General features: G+C 49.9%; 1 protein-coding gene across 1 annotated transcript in view; it reads right to left on the minus strand.

Moving 5' to 3' along the window:
- Positions 1–1,354: 1,354 nt before the first annotated feature.
- The window catches only part of MYO15B (myosin XVB), a 40,341-nt gene continuing 15,734 nt past the window's right edge, over positions 1,355–25,961 (minus strand). The window contains exons 23-66 of the mRNA XM_088535965.1: positions 25,697–25,786; positions 24,559–24,568; positions 23,973–24,047; positions 22,695–22,752; positions 21,782–21,912; positions 21,584–21,679; positions 19,377–19,612; positions 19,114–19,292; positions 18,468–18,540; positions 17,859–18,056; positions 17,677–17,756; positions 17,388–17,485; positions 17,135–17,222; positions 15,840–15,953; positions 15,357–15,457; positions 14,613–14,834; positions 14,020–14,116; positions 13,505–13,651; positions 13,029–13,209; positions 12,809–12,899; positions 12,354–12,585; positions 11,452–11,567; positions 11,167–11,226; positions 10,858–10,933; positions 10,219–10,337; positions 9,835–9,953; positions 9,224–9,365; positions 8,996–9,107; positions 8,519–8,679; positions 8,194–8,306; positions 8,015–8,078; positions 7,701–7,773; positions 7,265–7,341; positions 6,850–6,926; positions 6,206–6,336; positions 5,502–5,596; positions 5,150–5,231; positions 4,789–4,893; positions 4,285–4,433; positions 4,076–4,206; positions 3,264–3,397; positions 2,682–2,815; positions 1,686–1,823; positions 1,355–1,416 (exon numbers count right to left, since the gene is read on the minus strand). Coding sequence (XP_088392091.1) covers positions 1,357–1,416; positions 1,686–1,823; positions 2,682–2,815; positions 3,264–3,397; positions 4,076–4,206; positions 4,285–4,433; positions 4,789–4,893; positions 5,150–5,231; positions 5,502–5,596; positions 6,206–6,336; positions 6,850–6,926; positions 7,265–7,341; positions 7,701–7,773; positions 8,015–8,078; positions 8,194–8,306; positions 8,519–8,679; positions 8,996–9,107; positions 9,224–9,365; positions 9,835–9,953; positions 10,219–10,337; positions 10,858–10,933; positions 11,167–11,226; positions 11,452–11,567; positions 12,354–12,585; positions 12,809–12,899; positions 13,029–13,209; positions 13,505–13,651; positions 14,020–14,116; positions 14,613–14,834; positions 15,357–15,457; positions 15,840–15,953; positions 17,135–17,222; positions 17,388–17,485; positions 17,677–17,756; positions 17,859–18,056; positions 18,468–18,540; positions 19,114–19,292; positions 19,377–19,612; positions 21,584–21,679; positions 21,782–21,912; positions 22,695–22,752; positions 23,973–24,047; positions 24,559–24,568; positions 25,697–25,786 — 5,065 coding nt within the window. The 3' untranslated portion in view covers positions 1,355–1,356. The remainder of the gene's footprint in view (positions 1,417–1,685; positions 1,824–2,681; positions 2,816–3,263; positions 3,398–4,075; positions 4,207–4,284; positions 4,434–4,788; positions 4,894–5,149; positions 5,232–5,501; positions 5,597–6,205; positions 6,337–6,849; positions 6,927–7,264; positions 7,342–7,700; positions 7,774–8,014; positions 8,079–8,193; positions 8,307–8,518; positions 8,680–8,995; positions 9,108–9,223; positions 9,366–9,834; positions 9,954–10,218; positions 10,338–10,857; positions 10,934–11,166; positions 11,227–11,451; positions 11,568–12,353; positions 12,586–12,808; positions 12,900–13,028; positions 13,210–13,504; positions 13,652–14,019; positions 14,117–14,612; positions 14,835–15,356; positions 15,458–15,839; positions 15,954–17,134; positions 17,223–17,387; positions 17,486–17,676; positions 17,757–17,858; positions 18,057–18,467; positions 18,541–19,113; positions 19,293–19,376; positions 19,613–21,583; positions 21,680–21,781; positions 21,913–22,694; positions 22,753–23,972; positions 24,048–24,558; positions 24,569–25,696; positions 25,787–25,961) is intronic.

A 25,961-nucleotide genomic window follows, 5' to 3' on the forward strand; every position in this document is an offset into this window, starting at 1 on the left:
GAGAGCTTTACACAAAGCTTTTTTTTTTAAACACAAAAGTGTTTTTCAGCTGTTGCTTCATAGTTTCCACCTTACCTTCCCCTTAAAGAGCCTGTATTACTGGCCACTTAATGTAGGAGGTGGAGAGTTCGTCCTCAGAGAGGAGTAGCAAAAGCTCACAAAGAGAAGGGGAAGGAGGATGAGTTAAGCCTCAAATGTTTTTCTCCGTTTCATGGTGCTGTGGGACAGCACTAGACTCGCAGTGATGCTGCTGAAGGAGGAAGGCCAGAACAAGCAGCACCTACAGGGAAGTTCCTGGCCTAAAAAGCTCAGCAATTGCTGCTGGCATCAGCTCTCAGGCAGGGAGCCAGCTCTGGGTCAGGGCTTGCACTGAGCTTCCTCGGATCTAGTTCATTCCCTGTTAACTGTAGCATCCTTCTCCTTATGCTCTTCCACGTACCTGCAGGTCACTTGCCAGGATCTGTCACTGCATAGCTGCAGAATCACTACTGTGCAATTATTTTATTACAGTGCAGGTATATTTTTATTTCAGTAAGATAGCTGTAGTAATAAAAATAAATTAAGCACTTTTATACAACCCAGGACTCGGCCCTGTGCTGTACTACACATTCCATTTGAACACTTTTTCTCCACGGGCACAGAGCCATCATTTAAGCATGACAGCTGCATGGACATGACTGAGTTCTTTATAGTAGAAGAAAAAAACAAGGCACATAATTATCTTAGCAAGAAATTAATGAACAATAAACATCCTTACCCTTGCAGCTCAATCTGTGACCCAGCACATGTAGTAACTGCATATTAATAGCGATTTGTTTTCTAATTAAGATGCTTTTTACAAGCTCCTGCTTCACAAACCCTCCTGTAGAGCATCTCTTGCATATCAAGATAGAGAAAAAAATCATCTTAAAGAAATAGCAGCAGCCAGTGCAGTCATATCATAGCTCTGGCTTTGCTTTCTAGCACAAAAAATACAAAATTCTCCAGCAAGCATCAGTCTTTGTGCCCATCATCAATTCAGAAAAAAGAAAAGAGAAACACAGTCCCCACCATTGCACAGCTTGAAGGCACCTGCCCCTGTGCGTCCACCTGCTCTGTTGCCTGCTCAGTGCAGGGCAAAGCAGCCGTGTGAAAACACCCCTCCGAGGAAGGGCACAACTCACAGGGACCGAATGGCAAGTCACAGAGGTGAGATGAGGAGCCAAGTCCATCGGCAGAGGCCATCACGGAGGTGGCAGGCGTGGAAAGCAGCAGAGCTCAAGGACATCTTGGGAGAGAGCCCTTCTCTGAGGACAGGGCAAGGAGCCCAGAGAAGGGAAACCTGAGCTTTTCTGCCTGCGGGTTTCTTCTCAGGCTTTAGTGCTGAAATTCAGTCTGACTCAAGATGACAACAATTGTGTGATATACCTCTTTAGCCTGTCAAAAAACAAAACAGCATCAGTTACTCTCTACTTAACCCTCCCCAGAAATCCCTGCTTATAGTAGTTAAATATTCCCATAATTATCTTCCCATAATTAAGCATCAGCTATGCACTGGAGCTCGAGTTGTGCTTGGAAACTGCCCCAACTACCTCTGGGGGAGCAGAGAGCACTGCTTTTGTCTCTTGCTAGGGGCTCAGCTGGGCAGTGAAGGGCCATTTCTAAATTGCCAAAAGGAAACCATGGCTCGAGGCTGGTTGTTTCACCTGTGGCAGTTCAATCCAGAGGGTCTTGGGGCTGGCAGCAGAGCCGTAGTTGAGCTCCATGCCCGGCAGGCCGCCCTCGGAGTTGGGTCGCAGCGTTCGCATCTTCTGCAGCTCCTTCAGGGGAATGACACGGCAGATCTGGGCAAGGACAAAAAGACACTGTGTCCCCGTCTTGAAGAACAAACCCACCTCGTCTGGTCAAGAAGCATTTAGCTCCAGAGTTTCTTTAAAGCTGAGACAAGGAGTGAGGTGCAGAGCAACGCGTATCGAAGAAACACCAGGGCCACAATAATTGCTAGATGCCTGCTGCCAACGTGTTCATCCAACTGCTGCAGGAATAAGGTACATCTGCCCTGTGAGGAGAGGCTGAGGGAGCTGGGTCTGTTCAGCCTGGAGAAGAGAAGGCTGAGAGGGGACCTGAGCAGTGTTTACAAGTACCTCAAGGGAGGCAGTGAGGAGGATGGTGCTGGCCTCTTTTCAGTGGTGGCCACCGACAGAACTAGAGGAAACGGCCACAAACTGAAACACCAAAAGTTCCACAGGAACTTAAGGAAAATTTTCTTTCCTGTGAGGGTGCCAGAGCACTGGAACAGGCTGCCCAGAGAGGTTGTGGAGTCTCCTTCTCTGGAGATCTTCAAAACCCGCTTGGATGCAGCCCTGTGCCACGTGCTCTAGGTGACCCTGCGTGTGCAGGGGGGTTGGGCTAGATGATCTCTAGAGGTCCCTTCCAACCTTGAGCATTCTGTGATTCTATGAATGAGACCCAGCTTTAGTTTTAATACAGTTCACACTCGTTTCCAAGGTTATTGCACTTACAGAAGCACACAGGGCAACACACGTGTCCATCCTACCTCTGTCTGTCACTTTTGGGCTAGAGCTGTTGCTACAGCAAGTGGCTGCCATGCAGGTACATACAGTCTCTTTCTGCACTGGTTCTTCTAAAAGTCAAAGCTAATTTTTGGCAGGCATCAGGGTTCTGGGCTTTGTCTGGCATACCTGGGCAGCGCTATCCAGAACTATGATCTGTTCTTTATTCACACCAAAGAAACAGGGCGGGGGGATCGTCTCATCGCTGATTCTCTCCACAAGGTAGATGTTGTAGCCAAAGAGAGGCACTTTCATCACCTCCTCTGTAAGAAAGCAAGAAGGGGCCTTCAGGTAGCAGCTTTCACCCGAGAATCTACTGCACAAAGCTAAGACAAAAGCTGCAAGTGTTTCCAATCTTTTCTACATTAAAAAGATTGACAACTTCTCCCTCCTTCCCTATGTCCCTGGCATTCAGTTTGCAGCAAGTGAATGGATGTGTTATTCTTTAAAGAGCAGGAAAGAGTATTGAAATAATCATACGGGCTCTGAAAATTTGGTGCAGGCTTTGACCAAGAGGTGGAACCTGCACCACCATCCCCACACTTGGGAATAAGTGCCAGCTGCAGGGGGAGGCTGTCAGTCACATGTGTTGGAGCATTCCAGGCTCCAAGGACCCTTGCCAAGCCCAGGAATTGCCCCCAGAGCGGGTTCAGAGGCAGCTGCCATCATGCTCAGGGTGGGCTACTCAAGCAGATGTGGGTGTCTCCTCACCTATAAACTGGATTTTTGCATCCATGGGCAGGAGGGGCTTCCTGGTCCTCAGCAGCTGGGCAACGTGGTCCTCCAGCGCGTGGTGGCTGATGCGGGTGCGCAGCAGCTTCGGCGTGTACTCCTGCAGCTCCTCCCTGCACGGGAGCACAGCGACTCAGCCCCTACCCGGCTCCAGCAGAGAGCTCGGCCAGGGGAGGCAGCAGCAAGGAGGGGAAGCGACTCTGGCAAAAAATGGGGAGGGAGGAGGAGGAGCAGAACAGATCATGTCCAAATTGAATAACGTGAAACGTCCCAGAAGCTGGATATCCACATGGAGAGAAATCCCTCTTTTCCAGAAGCAACAGGAGCTCTTCAAGCAAGAGCTGTAACATGCAAGGACTCCAGGGGCTGTTTCATGGGCAGTCTCAGCTGAAACACACCACAGTGCATCTCTGTCTCCAAAGCTCTCCACTGAGCAGAGCTCTCCCTGCTCAGCATGGCTATTCCCTTAGTCCCTAAGGATGATGCTTTAGGGGATTTGATAGACACCTACCACTAACAGCACTTGGAGTCAGAGCACACAAGGATACAGGAAGAAATGAATGTGAAAATACAGCCGGGGACTTCAGGAGGGCTGGATTAGAGATGCAGAGCAGAGTGGTCGGCTTTCAGGGTGTGAGCAGGGAGAAAACTTTCCTGGTGACAGGCAGAAGCCAGACACCACGTGCTTGCAGTTAGTGCGTTCACCAGAATGATCCATTCCCTAATCACCCACAGAGTTTCAGGCCCTTCCCCTGACCCCTGCCACGCCAGACCACCCGACACAAGCGTACCTGGAGGGAGCAGTGCTCTGCTGCTCTGTTGTTTTGGCCCAGTGCTGGAGCATTGCCAAAATGCTGACCTGCATCTCCACTTCTTTGCTGTAGCCCAGCAGAATCCTCCCATTCACGTAATCCCACAGTATCTGAGGGAGAGCACAGCAAAGTGCACGTTGTTAAACGTCAGGGAGGCTCCTGGTGCTCATGCTGCCTTTGTTGCTTACCTGTCCATAATGGAAATCAGTATAAATACTGTTCTCAAAGTGCAGAGGCGTTTTCCAGGTGACCCTCCGTAAACTCATGGTGATCAAGTTATCCTCCAGCAGGTAATCGTGAAGATATTCCTCCGATCTCATCGGCCTCACCATTTTCACTGCATGTTAATGCAGAGAGATGGCCATTAGTCTTGAAGCTGAGGCAGCGAGTCAAACCCCATGGCTTGTAAGGGGAGCCTTTTTGCACACCCCTATTCCACCCTGCCCCTGCAACAGCCATTCCCAAGGGACATGGACACTCACAGACCCACAGGGCTACACCCATGCAAACACAAGGATCTTTCAGGAACAAGCAACACGGTCCCTGAGAAAGAACCATCCCTTAGTACAGGGGGCACAATTGGAAAGGAACCACCCCAAGGCCAGCAAGGGTGAGGACACCATCAAAGCCAGCAGCCACCGTAGCGTTTGCTGAGCAAGGGTTAAGCAAGCAGCTAGTCACGCTCTACTTGCCGGGGTTATTGGCGATGGTCCTGATGGCAAAGAGAGCAAATTCCCGGATCTCTTCCTGCTCGCCTGCTCCCATCTGCTCACAGATCTCCTGCAGGAGCTCCTTGCCTACCTGGAGCAAGGAGGAGCTGGTAAGCACTGTGGCCTGGAAGCACCCAGCAGCCCCGGGACAGGCTGGGCCCTCCTGGAGGGGAGCAGAACAGCTCCAGTCCTTGTGCAGGGACATGGGCTGGGGGTCCCAGCACACTGCAGGCCCCACACAGAGGGGCTGCGATGGCACCACGGGACTGAGGGGTTCACAGATAAAGGAGTTCCCTGGTGTGGCTCAGGGGCTGGATCAACGGAAAAATGAAAAGCAGAAGACTCACAGTAAAGGTCTTGATTCTGGTGAGATATTCCACACCTCCAGGCATGAAGATCACCAGCCGGCGCGCCGCGCGCCCCTTCTGCAAAGAGCAGCTTTAAACAGGGAGACACACCAGACCCCACCGACCACACAGGCCTCCTCTGCCTTCTACTACCTGCCCTACAGCACTTGCCTCTTCCCTGCCCGTGTCCACAGCCACCCCATGGCACTGCACCCACCAGTCCTCTTACAGATACGAGCTTCATGTCCTCTCTTGGGCTGCTAACTGCCCCACAAGCTCATCACACCTGCAGGCAAGCACCTGCCCTCCCTCTTGTCCCCGTGTCCCCACTCCTCTGCCCCTCCATACCAGCAATGCCTCCATCTCCACAGGGAAAGGGAGGTGCCGACGGCCCCCGTACATGACGTTTTTCCGCAGGTTGCTCTGGCAGATCTTGGCTATATCTGTAAGGAAAGGAAGGACCTTCTGTCAAATGGAGCACTGAATCCTGCAGCGTGGGGTCATCCTGGCTGTGTTGAATTCAACATGGTCCATTGCTGGGAGAGGAAAGAGACCTCACCCCGTCCCTCACTATGTCAGGACACATCCAGATCATGAGAGGCCTCTGTGGTCCCAGATAGTGCCCACGGCAGTAGCAGTGCACAGGAGTGACGGGACCTTCTTTTCCTCTGGAAGAATCTCAGCCCAGATGCTTCATGTCTGATGATTCTGGAAGAGCATGGCCTGCCTTGACTCTAGGGTTTAGCTGCCAAATAGGGTCCATGTCACAGAACTCAGCTGAGCCCCAGGGACACACAATAACCCCATGGTGCTCAGGTGAAGATGAAGCAGGAATGACCTCTGGAGGCAGGAGGATTTCAGACACAAAGCAGATGATTGCCTGCAGGCCCAGCTCCCTTCCCCACCCTGCTCGTTTCTCCTGTTTGACAAAATCAAGGTGATTCTCTCATTGGCCTGGGTCCCCTCCAGATTCTATCTTCTTTCCTTGACCACTCGAGCCTAGTAACAGGGAGGAGAGCTGTTGGTTCCCCAGAGCAGAGCCACAGCCGTACCGTGGTGGGTGCTGGACGGATCGCTGCTGGCTTGCTGCAGGAACTTGGTGGCGTAGGGCATGAGCGTGTTGGAAGGGAGGAAATAGCCCGTGAGCAGGTTCAGGAGTAGCCAGCCACGCATCAAACTCTCCCTAGGGAAAGAACAAGCTGTGAACACCCTGGAACCAGACAGCCTCTGCTCCAAGGAGCTCAGAGTGAACCCCTGCCCTCCTCAAAACCTATGGGAGGTGGCAGCAAAAAGGAGGTGCTGGCCCTTGGTCAGGGTATCCTTATGAGGAAGGGATTGACCAAGCTATTCTGGCAGCAAAGGGCACAGTCACTCTAATGCCAGGGCAGCATCAGTCCTACTTCTGTACCAGCTCCCCAGAGCTCTGAAGAAATGGAGGCTCTGAGCAGCACAGCAGCTGGGAGCTGCCAGAAACATTTACCAGTGACCAAATACCTCAGAAGCCACAGACAAAAGGATGATTGTCATTTGAAGTGGCAAAGCCAACCCCACCAACAGGTTCATCTTCCTGGGTGCTCTGCAAAAGCCCCAGCAACAGAGCAGAAAGGGACAGCAAAACCTTCCCCTCCCCACTGTTTCTCTGCAGATGTTCCCTGTGGCCACAAGGGACACAGGATCTGGTGATGCAGGTACTCACAGTTTAGGGTTGTGGGTGACCTGCTTGATGACCTGGCAGTATACCTCATCGTGCAAAGTCTCCTTCTCCTTGCACAGCTGTGTTGGGAGAGGGGACACAGTGTTAGAGAGGCCCCCAGTCTGCTCTGTGGCTCTTCCCTCCCAGCTCCTGAGCTCCTGCAGGGCATCCCTAACCCCCACCATAGCTTAAAGCTGGGATTTCACAACCTCTGGTGGGCCCAGAGAAGATGGCAGGTTGTGTTCTCATCCAGGGAGTCATACCCATTTGCACACACATCCCTCTCCAAATTGGAAACAGCCTCTTTGCTTTGGTTTCTTTTCTCACCCAGGAAGTCATAGGCTCTCCCTGCTCTCTGCCTTCCCTGCCCCTCATTCCCATCAGTGCTTCAGCCCCATCCCTAAGGAAGGTCACAAACCTGAAGGATTTCAAAGATGCATTCAACCTCATTCTGGTTCTTGAGTTTTGGATGGTCTCCCATGAACCGCATTACAGCTGCAAAGCAAGGGCAGGTGTTTAGGTCTCAGCAGAGCTGATTCAGCCTTGGGACAGGCAGTCAGCTAGTAAGTTCCAGAAAGCTCTTCTGCTCCCTGGACTATTATTACACTTGCACTGGACATACTCTCTGGGTGAGGTGCCATCCAAGCAGTGTGGGATCCTGGGCACTTGGCCCTGAAGGCAGAGTGGATTTTGTCGTGTGCTTCCAGCAGGGATGCACGGGGCTATCAGTGGCCAAAGTGCCTTAGGATGGACTCTCACATTTTTGCTTCCCACCCCAAGTCCCAGGATCTCTGTGACCACCAGGGCCATCTTGCTCAGCCTGGCTCCCACGACACAACCCATGGGATACTTACTCAGGAAGTTCTTTGCAGCCAGCTCACTCAGCTCACTATCAGAGTAGTGGAGCAAAGACCCCTGGATCGGGACCTGCAGGGCCAGAGCACAGGGTAGGAAGGGGAAGCAGATCAGCACAGAGCTGCATTGCAGGCTTCAATAAAGACACAAGCTCCCAACATCTTGCCTGCAGCACTGCAGAACAGGGGATACCTGTACTCCTGCAAAGGCTGCAGTCAAGCATCTGCCACGCACACTTATCACAGTGGAGAAAAGCTAGAAACATTCTGCAGCTGCAATCCCAGCTGTAGCCATGGGGAAAGCCTGGGCTCACCTTGGTGTGCTGGACCAGGTCAGCTGCACTCTTCTTTTCACCAGACGTCCCCTTCCCTCCCAGCCTAGGCAGAGGAGAGAGAACATAAACCAGTCTAAGAGATGCACACAGAAATGGCCAGCCTGGGTCAGGCTGCACAGGCCCATTTATCTCCTCAGGAAGCATCAGGGTGTACTCACAGGGACTGAGCCTCTTGGAAGTGGGCTGCAGCAAAGTCCATCATGGTGTAACGATCACCAACAGGAACTAGCATGATGCTGCTGGCTTCTGATGTCATGCTGGGAGTGGAGCTCTGCAGGGAAAGGCACAAAACCCACCTGGAGGGCAGCTGAGGCAATGAGGTTTCTCCTCACCCACAAGACCTGGGCAGGTCTCATCTGTGCATGGAGCCTCCCTCTCCCATTCTGATAGCGTTGGTGGGCCTCCATCTACAAGGATTTTCTCTTTTCCCCAGCCTTGGCCTTGAACACACCCAGCCACATCAGTTCCCTGGAGCCACCTCACCTCCTTGCTCGTGTTCCTGCCCTCCATGGGAGCTTTCGTGCTCCTCCGTGTCTTCCCATGTCTGTCCATATTACTGTTGAGGTAATCGGGGGCTGCAGCCAGTTGCACCAGGCTGGTGGGGAAAAGCCCAGAGCGGCCACCAACACAGCCAAACTGCCAGCCTGCAGAGACAGGGAGAGAAACAGGCTCCGTGGCAGCCACCAAGGGAAGGGAGCACTGAGGCATCCTATGGGCAACGAGAGCATCGGGCTCTGCCCAGGCCTTCCAGCCTCCCAAGGTAACATCCACTACAGCTGTAGCAGGTGCAGAGGGGGTGACCATCAGAGAATGGCAGAGCCAAAGGTGGACAAGGTGCCAGCCAGCACCACTCTGCTTCTCTCTGGACTGCTTGACAGATACATGCAGGGCTTCATGAGGCCAGCAGACTATTGAATCCAGTCCTCATCTTTCCAGCAGATCCCAGGAAAACTCCCTCACCTGGTTCCACGCCTTGCATGGGCAGTAACTGGATGAGGTCCCCCTTCTTGAAGCTAAGGAGGCTCCTGTCATCTGTGACGTAGCTGCGCAGAGCAACAACGTAGTTGGTATTCTGGGGAAAAAGTAAGGGGGAGGTCAGATCTTGTCACCAAAATGCAAGGGAGTTGGAATATGTCACCCTGTTGGGACCATAGAGGAAAACCTACCACATCACAGCTGCTCCCTCACCTGCCTCAGCTCCTGAATGAAGAGGTCCACCATGGCCTTGATGTGCCGAGCCTTTGCGGAGTGCAGGAAGAGCTGCTCTGTCTTCAGAGAGAACTCCAGGGTGTTGCTGCCCTTCAGCTCCACTGACAGCACATCTGCAAAGCTGGGGGCACAGCCAGCATGTTCAGGCTGCTTCTGCTGGGCTGGGCTCTGCCTTAGCTGGAACCAGCAGCGCAAGGGCATGGGGCTCTGAGGAGGCCAGCGAGGCCTCTGCCTGTTCTGGAGAGCGGCCTCACACCAATACTCATAGCCCTAAAGAGCAGCACTGCAGGCTGATGGTTTTTGCTGTCCCATTCTTAGGGGGCTGGCTGAGGCCAGCCACAGTGCTGAATCAGGCCTAGCAGTCACTCACTTTAAGCAAAATGCCAGGGGGGAAGCAAAGGACAAGATTAAACTCATTAGAGGGAGGGTCTGTGAGTCACGGCAGGGCTGAGAGAATCCTGGAGGACACAGCACAACCAGGGAGCTTATCAGCTCACCCGTTCAGTCTGCCTCCCACTGACTCACGACTCTAAAAGCCACCTGCAGGTCACGAATGATCCTCCTGCAGCCACCAGAGCCCTTCTGCTCACCTGTAGCTGCAGAGGATCTTCAGGTGCTCAGGGGTGTAGCCGGCCGCCCCTATCACCTTCAGCAGCCGCAGGCCCCGGTGGGAAACTGCCAGGAGCTGAACGTCGCTTCCATTTTCACCCTGCAAGGGAAGCACAACAGCAGACAGGACACATCAGCTATCCTGAGGATACATTCCTCCCTCTACATGCTCCAGGATGGAATACATCACAGCAAGGAGCAGGGATTAGGGCATGAAAGCAAAGAAAATATGCAAAAAGTACAGGAAGCCCAGGAGAGCAAGTGACAGGTGGCAAAGGGAGGAAGAGAGGACTGAAACATAGACATCCCAAATGGATCAGAGCCACGCAGCACACTCAGGGTCTGGTGAGATGATTAAGACTCACATGAACTGGGAAAAGGCGGGAGAAATAGTTGGCCCAGTTATCCCGAGCAGCCAGTACAATCCTCTTCTTTATCCCCTCCTCCTGAATGGACTGGACATCAGCACCAACTCGAAACTCCGCTAGCAGAGACACCAAGCAGAGGGTTATGTCTTCTCAGAAAAGTAAAAATGGTCAAGGCTTCCTCTGCCCAGAGATTCATTCACACCCTTCTTAGTGATTTGGGGGAAGCAAACACCACACAGAGGGAAAAGGGCAGGGATGGGAAGAACCAACACTACTTGCACACACCAGGCCACCACCACTGTCTGTCCTCCTCCTCGTGGGGCTTCTGCCAAAGGAGACAGATGGATTTTTAAGACATTTCAAAATCCCATCTGTATGCCTTAGTTCTGATGTGCTCATTGTGGAGGGAGAAAGCTAAGTTTTCTTGTCTCAGAGAAATTCTGGTGCACGTTCTGACCATCTGGAATAAATCAATGTTCCTACACTGAACTACACAGCAAATGTGCTTTCCAGCTGCAGTGACAAACACTTCTCTGCCCTAAGTCCTGCCTGAAAGAGCTTGGAGGCCTGTTTCTCATTTAAAGCCTAGAGCTGGGGTGGGCACAGGGAGGGAAGGAAGATGGGACTGTTAATTACTCAGCAGATCTTTCATCTTGCGCTTCTCCTCTCTGGAGATCCGAAGGCAGGAATCAGAAAAGGTGTCATGGATGATCTGCAAAGGAAGGAAACAGAGATGGTTCCACAGCTTAATGTGTTGGAGTGTTGAGGCTGTAAAACAGACTGGGTTTCAAAGAGAAGAGAGCAGGGGCTTGGCTAGATAGACCTGAGGAAGGGACCAATAGTACTATGGATGCAGAAGTGAAGACAGCTTATGCAGTGTCATTATGGAATATTTTGTCTCCCAATACAGAGGCAAGGGACCCCAGGCCATACACCAATAAATACCTGTTCACATAACAAGTTCAGATAATAAGGGTGACTGAAGTTTTCTTTGGGGTAAAACACCTGCAAGAGGAGAAAAACAACATTTATATTACAGATGTTGCAGAAATAGCTCACCAGGGTTGGAATCTGTTAGCCCTAATGGCAGAGAGAGATGAATCCATCTCCAAAGTCAGTGGAAGAGGAGACAGGTAAAGAAAAGTGAGACAGAGGACGAAGGTGAATGGAAGAACCAGGAGTGAAGGGTCACAAGCAAAGAGGAAGGACCACTCAGCAGTCAGACTGTACCTCTTTGCGCAGGTAGATTTTCCATGGAGGTTTCACATAGGAGAAGCTGACACTGGCAGTGAGTCTGTACAGCTGCGTCTTGATACCGTCGTCTTCTGCCACCGTCATAGTAGAGGCTGGGGAGGGAGAAAGAGGTAAAAATGGGTTTTGGTGACTACAGAGCCACCTTCCCCCTCTTCTGCCTACCAAGGGAAAGGGGACAGTGCCATGCGCTTCATGGAAGATTATGGGCCAGAACCCTCATCAAGGTCAGTGATCAGCTAATGTGGATATGTGCACAAAACAGCCATCATGGAAGAAGTGCTATTGGAAATGATGCTTCTAAAACAAGGAATAACACTTCCAAACACTGCTTGGAAGCACTAGCTACCCCATTTTTCAGGTGGGCAGCAACCAGACATACTTCATGTGGCTAATGCCAAGGATGTCCCAAGCTCCCATTTTCCCTCTGAGAAACACTCCCACATTCCTCAGCTGGTCTAAGGGCCCTCCAGATACTCTAGAAGGTTGAACACCTCCCTTTTCATTCCTCCCTAGTCTAAAGTCTGTCCCTTGAACTGCAGCTTTGATAGAGCAACTATGTTTCAGGTAAGCAATAAATGTGTTGTGGGCTGGACTTTGATAAAGCCCAAAGGTCCATTTTATTTTTAGCTGCATTTTTAAGAGATACCCAGCCCTTCCTTCATCATTTCTGTTTGGGAAGAAAGCCAGGAGTTAGAGCTGGGCCGGCAACTGTGGTGGCAGCACCTGGTTTCACACAGTCTCGTGCCTCTCCTTCGAGCCCACTCAGTCTCTAGCAAACAGAGCATGTGCTGTGACTCTCCTGGTGCCTTGGCCACTGACTGAATCTGACTCTCCAGTTTCCCCCCAAAAAAACACACAAAAACTCTGTCAAAGTCAACACTCACCTTTGCTTGTGGGTTCCTGCTGGCCTTGGTCCCCAGACCAGAGAGGTGCAGGCATAGGTGGGGGAGCAGGAGGGGTGTCAGAAGGTGGAGGAGTTCTCCGCGGGTCCCTAAAGAGGGACAGGAGAGGCATCTGCCTCTCCTTGATGGAGCTGGATGCGGATGCCTTCTTGGGTGGGGAAGGTGGAGGTGCCCCTTTAGGGCTCTTCTCTGGTGGCCCAGGGGGTGGCTGCAAGACAGCAAAACCTATCTCCAGAATCCAAGGAAAATTTACAGACTAGAAGGCATTCTAGGATGGGCAGTACGACAGGCTCCAAGCCCACAGCTCTCTTGTGACCAGAAAATGCAGTGACTGGCTCCTATCTCACCACCACACAGCTCCCAACTCATCGGAAGCCGCACACAGGATCTCTCTGCCGAGCTCACGGGTCATCAGAGAGGAGGAAACTCACCGACTTGGGAGACTGAAGATTCATCATCCCCAGCTTGGCCAGAGCCTCATTCTTGGGGTCATTCTTCTTCATGAAGGGCTTAGACACTCTCCTGCAAGACAAGGGAAAGCGGAGTAGCTGGGGCTTCAGTGGGGCCGTGGCTACCATGAAGCCATGTGGCACTGTGGGGATGTGGCCCCCTCATGCCCATCCCTGCCCACGCAGGTGGTTCCCCGCTCACCTGCGGGGCTCGATGGGCTGGGGCTCAGGGGCTGGTCGGCTCTGGTACATCTTGATGATGTTGCCGATCTCCCGGCTGGGCGCAGGCCGCGACTCGGGGCCCGAGGGCTTCACTACAGGTGGCTCCTTCCTCACTGGCAGCATCTCCTTTTTGGGCTTTGGCGCAGGAATGGGAGCAGGAGCTATTGCGAATGAGAGTTTTAACCAACACATCAGCAAAAGCACAGGAAAAAGTCTTTAATCCCATCTGAAGGTCCCTCCCTTTCACTCCCGCCTGACCAGACTTGGCCTTCCAGTGCCTTGCTTTGACATTCCACTTCATAAAGCCCAGGCCTTTCTCTTGCTCTTGTGTTCTCGAGATACAGACTTGCAGAACAGCCTAATCTTTTCTTTCTCTGGCCATACCCTCAGCTGATGTTCATTCCTGGAAAGTTCTGCTTGTCAGCTTGCTTGGGTCTCCACTGCATGTCACCTTACCTGCCTCTGTTTTAGGCTTTGGCTTCTCTTTTTCCTTCCTTTCTTCTTTCTTTTCTTCCTTCTCCTCTTCCTCTTTTGGCTGGGGATTTGCTGGAGGATTCCAGGTTTTAGGAGGAGGCCTGACTTTCTTCACTCGGATCTGTTGCCCTGCACAGAAATAGGGAGCCCAGCTCATTAAACCCATAACAAACACCTAGACTAGGGCACCCACCCATGCATCAGTCAGCACAAGCCTGTGCTTTACAAGGACCCAAAAAAAAAAAAAAAAAAAACCACCACACACACACACCACCACACAGTATGGCAATCAGAAGTCCAAAATTGCCCCAAACTGGCAACTCTCAATCTTTACTTCAGCCACTTGAATAGGCATACAACATTCCTGATACATATAGTGCCACAAGATCCCACAGGAATCAGCTGGATTCCACACAAGGAACCCTGCTGTTATGATGCGAACAGCTGAAAAGCAAGATGCTACGATGAGTGAAATATCCAAGGTGATAGAGGCTCACCCATCTTCTGGAAATACTCTTTCTTCTGCTGGAAAGTCTCCCGAGGGTTGTCATCATCTTCACTGTCAGAGAACTGGTCTTCTGTGTAGGCAGAAGTCTGCAAACAGTTCACAACGTGGTCAGTCAGTTTAGCCAGCAGGGACACCTCCAGGGTGACCATGAACTCAGAAGATGACCCTCCCTCGCTAGGGTTGGACCCTAAAGCAGAACTTCTCCCCATCTGGCAGTGTCCCACAAGATTGGGCTCTGACCCAAGAAAACATCAACCAAGTCCAGAGGAGGAAGAGGATGCTACAGCACCGAGACAGCTTGCTGGAGGACAAAGATTTCAAAACCATGAGTTTCCTATTGAAACTTAGCTCAGCTGGGAATGAATTGGCTCATACCGCAGCTGACTCTACGGATCTAAATGTCACCAACGTCTGACCCTGGACCTTTAAGCCTCAACAGGTAAAATTTAAAAGGTCTGTTTCATAGATGAAAATAGCTCTCTCTGGCTTCCTTTCTGCCAAACCACTGCCAGAGTGGAAGGGGAGCAGACCAAACAGTATGTCATGCAAACCCAACTCCCCAGCACCATTGGTTCCTTGTACCGTTTTTTCTGCCTGAGCTGGAGCTTCAGGAGACTTTGGTGGCTGTGCAACATTTTGGGTGCTGGGAGACGCCCTGGGCTTGGGGGAAGGGGCTCGGGCTCGTGGTGGAGTTGAGCCTCTCTGCCTCGAGTTCTCAGGAGACTGCTGCCGCCGCTGCCGTAGCTGCTGCTGCTGCTGTTGTTGTTGGGACATGCTCATGGCTTGAAGGGTCATCTGCTGGGCCTGGAGGAAGGAATTGCAGCATACATGGGCCCTAGGCCTCACACACATCCGCTATCAGTCAGGCTCCCCCATTCCTTCACCAGCAATCACAATTCCCTGTCCCCTGCCTTCATAGGCAGGAGAGGCCTTCAGAGCTCCTGGCAACACTCTGCTTTAAGTGATGTAGCCTGAGGCCCTCCTGCTTTCACAAGGTTTTGTGCAGAAAGTGGAATACTTTAGATTTGCATCCCTAGCAAATCCATTGGGGAAGTACAGCTAAGGCCTCTCAGGACCTGCTCTTACCACACTTCTTTCTCTGTGGTGCTTCAATGCCCCTATCTTCTCAAAGCGACAAAGAGGGGAGCTCTGCAGTCTTGAATAACCCCAACTCAGCACACCTACCCAGCAGCACATAAGCCCACAGTGCTACAAAGCAGGTCCAAGGCAGGAGATAAATACGGCTCATCTTTCATAACTCACACACGCTAATGTGATTTTCTTCCCCTATTCCTGGGCTGTTCTCACCCTCTCCCTTTCACTCACCATGAGCATGGCTTGCTGGTTGATGAAGGCTTGCTGTTGTGCTGCTAACTGATTGGGATCCACTGCTGGAACCATAGGCTGCGCCTGGGGCATAACCATGGCTGCAAGAGACACACACACACATCTGCCAACACCTGTGCACAATCTGTGTCTGAGCACCAGCCCAGAGCAGCCTGCCTGGCCCATCTGTGTCTCAGAGCTACACACTCAGCTCACCTGCTCCTGAAACACTTGGCCCTGCTTTCAGCCCCTGCACAGATCACACTGCACTGACATGTGGCTGCACAGCTGCCACACTGCACTGCAGAGCAGCTGCACTGCAGAGGCAGCTGCTGAACCTCCTCACTACAGAGTCTGTGATTTCCAAAAAAAGGTCTGAAGTGCTACAATGACAAAATACTACTAATATTCAAATGTACTTGTTAGGATGCAAGCCTTTCCCTTCTCTTTCCCTGTACAGTTACTGAAAAAATGTGTTATTACCTGGCATCGGTGCCATCCCACCAAGCCCTGGCATCATGGGCATGGATGCTGGCATCATTCCTGCCATTGCAGGCATAGGCTGGTAAGCTGGTACTTGCATCATTGCAGGGAGGCCTGGAGGCAAGGAGACACATACACAGGGAATCCTAGATCAGAAAGTCCTATCGGTCCTGCAGAACATGACACGTCAGCTGGGTACCTCTGGCTCTCTCCACACACACCGGGCAGGCACACGTGAAGGGCTCATCTCTTTGCACACAGCAAAGCTCAGGTGAAAAAGGAAGTCAAAGGGAAATGTGTGGCCTGACAAGCTTTTCAGTAGCAGGAATCAAGAGTCTGTTTCAGCAGCCTCAGGACCATATCCTTCAGGTCTAAGAGAAACCCCCTTGACAAGGCCAGCAGAGCAAGAGGCACAAAGAGCAGTGTCAGCCAGGAGAGCAGCATGCAGCCTAGGTCTGCTGATTTGCGACTGCCTACCCGAAGAGAAGGGCAAAATTTCACATTTGGCCAAGGGGCACAGATTTCTTCCATGGCGCAGCAAGAATGACATGACTAGCCACATGTGACAAACTGGTCTTATGCCAGTGATCTGAAATAGGGCCTATGGTCAGGTCCCTAAGCCTTTCCAATAGTCCTAAGTAGCTTCAGTCTTACCACAGACAGGGACAAGACAACCCCCACCTTTCTGAAACAGCTGGCAGTTTTCCTACACATGCAGGTGTTTCAGTGTCATTAATATAGTGGGGTTTGACTCCACTCTGCTGAAAATAGCTTTAAAATAATAGTCTTGTGCTCCACACAAACAACAAAATAATAAAGCAGTCAAACACACAAACCAGAACCTCTACAAGGCTCAGACTTACTAACCCACGGTATAGCTAGAGATAACAGGAAAGTCTGTAAAGAAGCAATGAGAAAGATTAAAACCCTCACCTGAGAAAGGCAGTAATTGTTTGGGGAAAGTACAAGGTGCATTGGCATCAATGAAGGACTTAAAATATTGGCCTAAGGAAGAGGTGGTCTGGGTCAGGAGCAAACTACCTGCTGCCTTATGTCCTAGACCAACTCAGGACAGAAGTTCAAGGCAAGACAAAGGTGACACCCGTTCATAGGCACCTTCTCCAAAGCATCTGTCTCTCCCAGCACCTGGGAGGGAGTGGTACAAATTCTAGTTACCTAAGCTGGAAGCCCAGTGCTCTTCATGAATTAGCTGAGCCCACGCAATAATTAGCACTTGAGGCATTCAAGCACATGTATCCCCACAGGTTTCTAGCTGCCCCCATCCCCTTACAGACCTGTAGAAGGAAAGATTCCTCTCTGTGTGGGTCCAATCCTCCCACCTCCTTTCATGCGCCCAGTCAGACTCTCCCCACTCTCCATGTCCTGCATCAACAGAAGAACAGAATTGTCTGTGTTCAGAGAAATGGATTTCACAGCGGGGGAGCCATCCAAACAGTTGTCTGAGCTGAGGAAAGGCAGAGGATGCTTGAGGGAGTCAGCGTGAGAGGAGAGCTGCAGGCAGAAAGGGAGGAACAGGAAGGGACCTACCGGTACCCTGGAGCCTTGATGCAGCACAGGGCTGAAGAGATCATCCACATAGTGATCCAAGCCCACAGGAGTCCTCGGGTCGTCTCTGAATCTTTCACCTAAGAGCAGAGAGAAGTCTGGTGGAAAGACAGATAAGGAGCATCCCCCTCCTTCCAGTCTTTCTTAAACAGCCATGTTGTAGAGCACAACCCCCACCTTATCTTTACTTCTCAGGAGAAAAGTCATTGTCCCCTCTCTGTCCTAAGCTCACCCTTCCCAATGCTACCCACAGCCCTGGGCAGGAGCTCACCTGAGTAAAGGTGGTTGAAGTCTGGAGGGAGACTAGGTGGTGGGAAGGTAGGGGCCCGGATGCCTGGAGCAGGGGGGATCCTGTTGAAGGGAAAAGGAGACGAGCCCAGTACAGTGATGTAAGGAGACATGGAGCACTGGGTAACAGGACCAGTGGTGGAGCAGGAGGATGAGGCGACTCACAGATCCAGGGTAGAGTTCTGGAAGTCCTGTTCAGGGGCGAGGGGGTATGTGACTGAGGATCGAGAGGAGTTACTGGGGCTCCTGGCCTCCTCCATCTCTCCAATGAGGTCCAGCACAAAGTCACAGCCCAGTAGATTCTGCCACGTGTCGCCAGTGAACATGGAGACAGACCATCCTCGAGTGTTCTTATCACAGCCCCTGGTAACAGGGAAAGGAAGGAGAGAGATGACACGGCAGGTTGGGGAAAGACAGAAAGGGAAATACTGCATTCAGTTTCCTCTTGCCTTGCATCTCCTTGGTAAAGTCCTTAAGCTTTCAGGTATGAACCAATGATTACATGCACAAGATCGGGAAGAAACTAGAATCACTTAAGATTTGTTCTTTTTGCATCTTTTCTCTGAAGCAGCTCTGACAGGAATAGAGAATTCACAAGTGTGACCTAGGGAAACCTGCACACATATGGGAGGCAGACGGAACGAGCACATGCTGGGAAGGTGAAAAGAGAGGGTATTTTCACCTGAGCAAGCTCTGTGTAGATCTGCAGCCCTGACCAATCTGATCACTGGCCTCTTTCACAGCCCTAGATCTTCTCCCACCCTCTGGCAGTACCTCGCGTTCAGGAGCCAGGCTGCATACTGCTCCCCGGTCATCCAGGACTCCACTTCAGCTGAGAACTTCTCCTCTATAGCCCAGAAAAGAGAGAGTCAGTGCACACAGCCCCTGGCAAGGCCCTAAGCAACACCAAGACTCTGGAGAGCCCAGGCAGAGCCCAGCTCCAAGCATTTCCAACAGGTGGAAGTGCTCACAATACTGTGGCCTGTCTGGGTCATTGCTCCCCTCACTAGCAAGGCAGAGGAGAGATGCCCTGCTCAGAGCTTCTGAGCAGGGAGCAGCATGACCCAATATCTGAGTGAGGAGAAAGGCTCAGAAAGTCAGTAACAAAACCAGTGGGTGCTGCGATCGGGCCTATGCAGTAAAGGCTAACAGGAAAATAAGGTCCAGAGATATGCACCACCAGACAGCGACGTCTGCTGAGATGGGCCCAAATCCAGAAGAACCCCATCACTCAGGATGCCTGAGTAGCAGGTCTGAGCTGAGCAGGCTCAGGTTGGGGTCTGGATTCAGACATTCTTCACCAGATCTGGATTAAGATCACCCTTCATTGAGCTGGTGGAATATTTTCTAAATGCTGATTTCTGCGCTGGAGGAGTCATCAGGGACTAGGGAACGGGGAAAGGGTAGAAGCACAAGTTACCATTAAAGGTATGGACATCCAGCACCATCTTCCCCTTTCTCTGGTTTGCAGTCCACTCCAGCTGAGTGGGAGGGTAGGCTCGGGAGGCTGCTGGGTCAATCTCTGTGTGTGGTTTTGTTGTCAAGATCTTGCGTTGGCAAACAGCATTGTAACCTTCCATGCCATGGTCTGAGACAAATCTGCAAAGGGCAGCTGGCCTTGAGCACATTGCTCATCTCTCTCAACCCTAATCAAAGCAAAACCAGCTCTTCCCTCCTCCTTACTTCAGTAATGGCTTCTCCAGCGCTGGCGAGGGAGCAAAGGAGCTCAGCAAGGTTGTCATGAGGACCCAGGCTCGCCGGCCCTGCTCCATGTCTGGGTTCTTCCATGCCTGACTGACCACCTGGCTGAGGATTTCGTCACGCAGGGACAAGTTCTTCAAACCTCTGCCAACAATGTAGTTGCCCAGAAGCACCTCCTGCCAGCCAGGGAGGTTCTTGTCACCAATGAACCGCAAAATCTAGAGCATCCAGGGAAAAAGGGAGAGTTTTAGCTGCAAAGTAACCTCAAAGATCCGAGTTGTAGACATCAGGGTGTTTGTGACCCTAGGAAGGGCAGGCAACACTCAAATCTGAGTGTGCTGTTTTCATGCACCACCCAATTTCTGGGCAATTCAGGGGACAGTGTTCATAGGGATGGGACTCTGACTACGTGTCAGGACTTCTTCAGACCAGTCCTTATTCTGCCTCTGACTCACTATTTGCTCATGCAACTCCCCTTCTCTGGGCATCAGAGCTCAGACAGATGACAATTTACCATGGGCTATTTCTTCTGGAGACTGAGCCTACAGGCTGCTTAGCTGCAAAGAAACCTATGAGAACCAAATTGATTCAGAGCTGATCTCTCTGAAACATTCAGAGATCCAAACACAAGGAAATGCAGCCTAACAGCTGAATGTTAAAAAAAAAAAAAAAAAAAAAAAAAAAAAAAAAAACCAACAACACCATCCACTTTGGTGCATTTATGTTATACCAAGTAGCATGACACATGTTATGCTCAAACAATTCACTTAAGCAATGACAGCAATGATTCAGCTCCTTTCTATGCACATCAGCATCATAGGTTTACTGTAAATTCTATTTTTCACACTTAGATACAGAATAATTTATTTTCAGCCTCTATAATATGTCATTAGATTGAAAATCTTCTACAATGAACCACGGACATCTTTGGAAAGGACACTTAGGAATGATGGTCTATTTTATCTGGGCGAACAACACTTCTTAAAACGTGCCAGAGACTACTGAGAAAAATCAGAGATGGAAGTTGTTTAGTTCTCCATGGAATTTTTTGTCTTAAGTCCCTGTGCACTAGAGTCTTTGCTGGAGAAACAGCTGTATATTTTGATTAGCAATAGAGAAAATAGTATTTAATCTCTAGGAAAAATAACAGTAATCTGCTTAAACACAATCCTATTCACAAGGCTTCAGTGAGCTTGTGTTCTCCTATAATCAAGATCACTGAGAGAAAACAAAAGACTGGTTTGAGGTATTACATTTCCTAAAGGACTTATTTTAATCACATGTAACTCCCAAACGGACTTAACAGATTTACTCACAAATTCTCTGAAGACTCATTCTATTTTCAGAGAGAAAAATCATCATTTTTGAGAAGAGATGTACTTTCTACATCCACAGAGAACAGGGCTGGGCCTGATATGGAAAGTGAGCTCCTTATATAGGAAACTAAGTTTTTGATTTCAAAGAACAATTGCTATCGCTGCCTTCACGATGCAGCAGCACAGGACCCTGCTGATACAGGATATTATGGTGTCTCTCATTACACCAACACTAAGAACTAGGTGTGGTTCCAGGGAGCGTTTTCTTGATGACAAAGTCCCTGTGGCCACTTGCTCCAGCCTCCATGCCACAGTTCACTGTCCCCTGTTATGTGCTGTATGGTACAAGTGTGTTTTACCTGCGTTCAATAAACCTGTTTTTCTGACTGACGCAGAAGAATAAGTGCTTGATGGGGGGGAGATTTTCCTTTCTATTATATCACATATTGCTACTGCAACATTGTGAAACACAATTTTAGCAATCTAATTCCTATATGCCCTGCCAAGTGCCAAGACTGCCAACTAGGCACTTGGAGTCCAACTGTCATTTGGATCGTAGTAAAACCCCAACTGAGACTCCCTTTACCTTCTAGGTTTTACGTAATTGCTCCAATAAAGATAACATTTACCCTCTAGGGCTGGTCTGTCCCTCACCAACAACCACAGAAATCTTTCAGGGCTGTATGTGGTTTATGCTAGACAGTTCCAACACCTAGAAGGAGTTCTTCTCTCCCAGCACACCATATAATCCTAAATTTTAAGAACAGTAGTAACCACCATGCGCTTCAGCATCTAGTATGGAGGCATCAAAACATTCTATATTACATTCACCTGTTCTTCAATAAGGCCCTAGTAAAGGAAGAGATCTCTCACCAGTTTGTTGATCTCAAGCGCGCTCTCCCGGTGTTCAACTTCCAGATGGGTTAAGGGGTGATGAAGAGGCTGACCAGGGGCAGGGAAATCTGTATTCTAAAAGAAAAGAGAAGAATAGAAACATTTGTACTTGGTGTTACTAGACCTAGCATGTCCTACCCATATGAAGCAAGGGGAAAATATCAACAAGGTTCCCACCTGGAAGTGGGACTTGATGAAGGTGGAGAAGGGGTAGCTGTTGATGGCAGGCGGGAGGGAAAGATCATCTTTGACTTTGACCTCTGGAGGCAACGTCTCAGTTATCTGCTTGGCTTGTGCTTGGTATTGATCTGGAAGAGAAAAAAATTCCCATGTTCTGGCAGTCAGGAATGTCATCAGAGTATATCTGACTTGTAGTGCAAGGCACTGCATGGCTGCTCCATGTATCTACCCACACCTGAGCATCTGTGCCAGATGCCTTGGCTTTTAGAGACACTCAGCCCACCTCTACAGTCCCCAGTCCACTAAGCAGGCACATTGTCATGAATGTGAGTGCACAAGGTCTACCCTCAGTGGGGAGCTTTGACAGTTCTGATCTTTCAGACTCTTAGCCTGCATAATACCTAAAGGACAGTCAACACCTGATGTTTCAATTGCCAAAAAGAACAGAGTCATAGGGAATTCAGCACAGTTTGCTCCAGTTCACAAGGTTCTTCTGATTATTACCTACTATTGCACTATATTGAAGGTCAAAGACACACCTGACATTTTATTAGATGATCTGCCTATGTGCCAAGGAGGCAATTCCTGCCTCAACACTTTTGCAACTTACCTATGTACATTGTATAAAGAGTCAACAGAAGAAATGAAACTATGAATAACTTCTTGTTCAAGATCAAGTCAAGCACCAGAAAAATCATTTTGATTAGTGACATTCTAGTGATTTGAAAATAATAATAATAAATAAAACACACATATATACAACATCCATTTGCCTTTATCATAATTACACTGCAATAATAATAAAATCACGTGAGAGACAGCAGGTAGAACAGACACACCAGCTGCTAGAAAACAAGATAATAAAACAAAACAGTGCAGGAGAGGGAGGAAAGGAGAGAGAGTTTCTAACCTTCAGCTAAGTGCAAGAGGGCAGCAAGTTCTGCAGGGATCTCCAGCAGTCCCACATCCTGTGGAGAGAGGGAGTAAGTCAACCACCTGGGTACCAGAAATGGGTATTTCCTGCAGGTGAATCAGCAGCTAAACCTGGACTCTGTTCTGCTGAGACTGGGTAAAGCCACCATAACAAGGACTTAAGCATCCGAAGAGCAGCAGTAATTTTGCTGCTTCCTATTAGTCTCAGTTCAGGGCAGGTACTTTTCTGGCCAGGGAGGCTTATTTATTTCTGACAAGACTACCCAGATGAAGAAGCTATTTAAAAGAGCAAAACAGCCATTAAAAATGATAATAAAATAAACGTAATTAAGCCAGTTCTCACCAGCCTAATGTTCTGGCATCTCTAAATAATATCTCAGCAATTAACAACAGATTTACATCATTTTTGAAATAGTTTGATTTTGCTCACCCTAAAGTCTTTGATTTTAAAAGAAGTTCCTCAGTGGAGTATTCAGGAAGTCTACTGTGAAATTCCACCTTGCTGGACCCAAACCTGAAGAAGTGGGTGGTATTTTAAGAGCTCCCAGAGGTGGATACTCCTATAGTCATTACTGCTAAATCCACACAAAATGGGAGGTGACAATGTGACGACCAAACTTTCCCTGCCTCACTTTCAAAGGAGCCCCAGGGGCAAGGATAAGGTGGTACAGTTTCAACTCAACACCCACACAGTAACAAGAAGGGTGGAAATAAAGAAGGTGGCCCATAGTGAAATTCCAGGTTTTCCAAAAGTTATGAATAAATAAAAATGGAAATCCCAAACCAGGTTTTAAGGAAAAGTTCTAAAATTCCCACTGGGAAATTCAGCACTAGATCACAGGCATGTCCTTGTTCTTTGCGTGAGTGCAGCAGCATCAAGTTTACATCACCTCACAAACCTTGTGTTCCTGCAAAGGGTTGAACATTCTCAACTTCCCTAGCAATTCACTAGCCAAATCCATCCCCTCCACAGGGATTGACAGGATGAGCAAAGAGGGCAAAGGCCTCATTTTAAGGCCAGGCAGAAAGGTTCCCAGAGGACAGTGAGTCATTTGGATGCCCCCATTCTGCATGTTTTTATCCAGAATCTACAATCCCTAAGAATGTTTCCAGTGTTCAACACTCTTGTTCTTCTATCTCACAGGAACCCCAGAGAATCCCCATCCATCAGTGCCTCAAGCCTGGGGGCACACAGGAATGCCCTGAAAGCCTGTTCCATTTTGTCTCAGACTCTCCAGGACTCTGGTGAACCTACCATTCCTGGGCTGGGACCGTTCTCCGTGTCACCACTGGCCAGGGACTTCCTCCTTTGGTTCCCTTCTTCAAACTCCTGCTGTCAGGAAAGGGGGAAAAAAATGAAAAAGATGCAAGTCCAGCTATCAGGAGCAGACACTATAGACAGGCAGGAGCTCCAGGTCTTGCTCCAGCAGATGAAATGATGAAAGAGCTGCAGGGCCTTCTTAGCACTCAGCACACAGAACGGGGAGGGGATGCTCAGGCAAAGCCCTTAGCTATGCTCAAGCACCAAAGCCTCCCACCCCACAGCTGAACAGCAGCAGCCTTCACTGCCTGCTCAGCATCCCCAACACATTCTTCTTGCCTTGCCTGGTTTTCAAGGGGTCTCAGGACAAAAACAAGAACACACAGGAGTTGTTAGAAACACGTTAGAAACATTCACCTGCTTCCTCCAGCACCCGAGGATGAGATAATGCAGCCTGAACAAGACCTGGGTGACTGTCTGTGAATAGGGACCCTTCAAAGGGGCCAGGAGGGACAGCAAGAGTGTCTCTCTCAGCTCTACCTTTTTCTATCTCTACCATCCCCAAACCCCTCCAACTCACCTGCTGCCTGCTCCCAGGTAGAAAAGGAGGTTGTCCCTCTCTCCCTCCTGCCTGTCTGTGCTGCAGGAGGGCACAGCTAGATGGGATGTTCCGAGGGCTGGGCTCGGAAGGATGGCAGGCATGCTAAAGTCCAAAGGGCAGGGCTGCGGGGAGGGAGCAAAGGAGGAAGAGGGCTGGGTCTCTCCAGCCGGTGAACTTTGAGAGCTTTATTGTTGCTACTGCTACTGTACGTGCTATGGTTTCAGCACGCAAGTATCAGGGAAAGAGAAACAGGTTCAAAACAGCAGCGCTGCTGTGGTTACTCAGGGCAGAGAAAAGATGGACCCTGTCCAAGTAGGAAGGGGCAGGAGGAGGAAAAGGAGCACACGCAGGTCTGGGTGCAGCACAAGGCACCTCTGCAGAGTCTTCCAACATTGACTTGAACTTTCTTTCCCATGCTTTATTAGTCAAGCCAGCAGCTGCATTGCTTTCCTCCCTCCCTAACCTGTTAACCTGCTACATGGACATCAGCTGCTACCATAAGCCCTCTGATTTCCTATTTTCCATTTTATTTTTAACAGGTTGTGCACAATATATTCAACACTCTTGGTAGAATCAAAGCGCTTTCATACAGACAGTTTTCTATCTTCCCAAACCACTGCCACCCTATTGTCATGCTCGACTATGAACCTGGCTGATTTCCAACAGGCTAAAGACACCAGAGCCTGAAGTAGCTGTGGGAGGTCAGTGAAGGGAGGACAGAAATCTTCCATTTCCATCACTATTTGGGATAACACCAGAAATTAAACTGAGCAACTGCAAGAGTGCTGCCTCATTACAGCCTGAGCAGAACAGCTGCTCTCAAGCCCAGAGCTGGAACAGACTCAAGTCTTCTGTGAGGCCACCTAGAGATGCTCACACTCACAGAAGTACTGCCTTCACCAATTCTGTACCTTGTTTACAGAGAAAAGGTTTCAGTCTCAGTAATTGCTCTTTTTGACTATATTTATCTCAGAGAATGAAAGACAGTTTTACCACATCACTGCCTCATTTCCAACAAACCATCTTGAAGACCAGCCCTGCCCTGGCCTCACCCACTCACCAGCCCTCTACAAATAGCTCTTACAGTACATGTCCTGAGAAGAGGGCTGTTACCTGCCAGTGCTTCCTCTTTTGAACAAAGGGTTTGGAGATTAAAACCATGATCTTAAACTGCATCAAAGTTTTCTTCCGTCTTCTGTATTGCTTCCTGGAGGGTTGTGGAAAGAGAAGAGTTGTAAATGAGAAGCAAGTATCAACAAGCTTGGGCAAACTGTGGACTCAATTCAAGATATTTGGGCAAACATAAGGTTAATGTAGCCAGCCAGCCTGGATGTGGTGTTAAGCCCTTGTTAAGCCTGGTCTCATCAGGAACTGCCTCCACA

The sequence above is a fragment of the Tinamus guttatus genome, unplaced genomic scaffold, assembly GCF_059628265.1.
Source record: "Tinamus guttatus ecotype Peru unplaced genomic scaffold, ASM5962826v1 Tinamus_guttatus_pri_ptg000649l, whole genome shotgun sequence".
NCBI lineage: Eukaryota > Metazoa > Chordata > Aves > Tinamiformes > Tinamidae > Tinamus > Tinamus guttatus.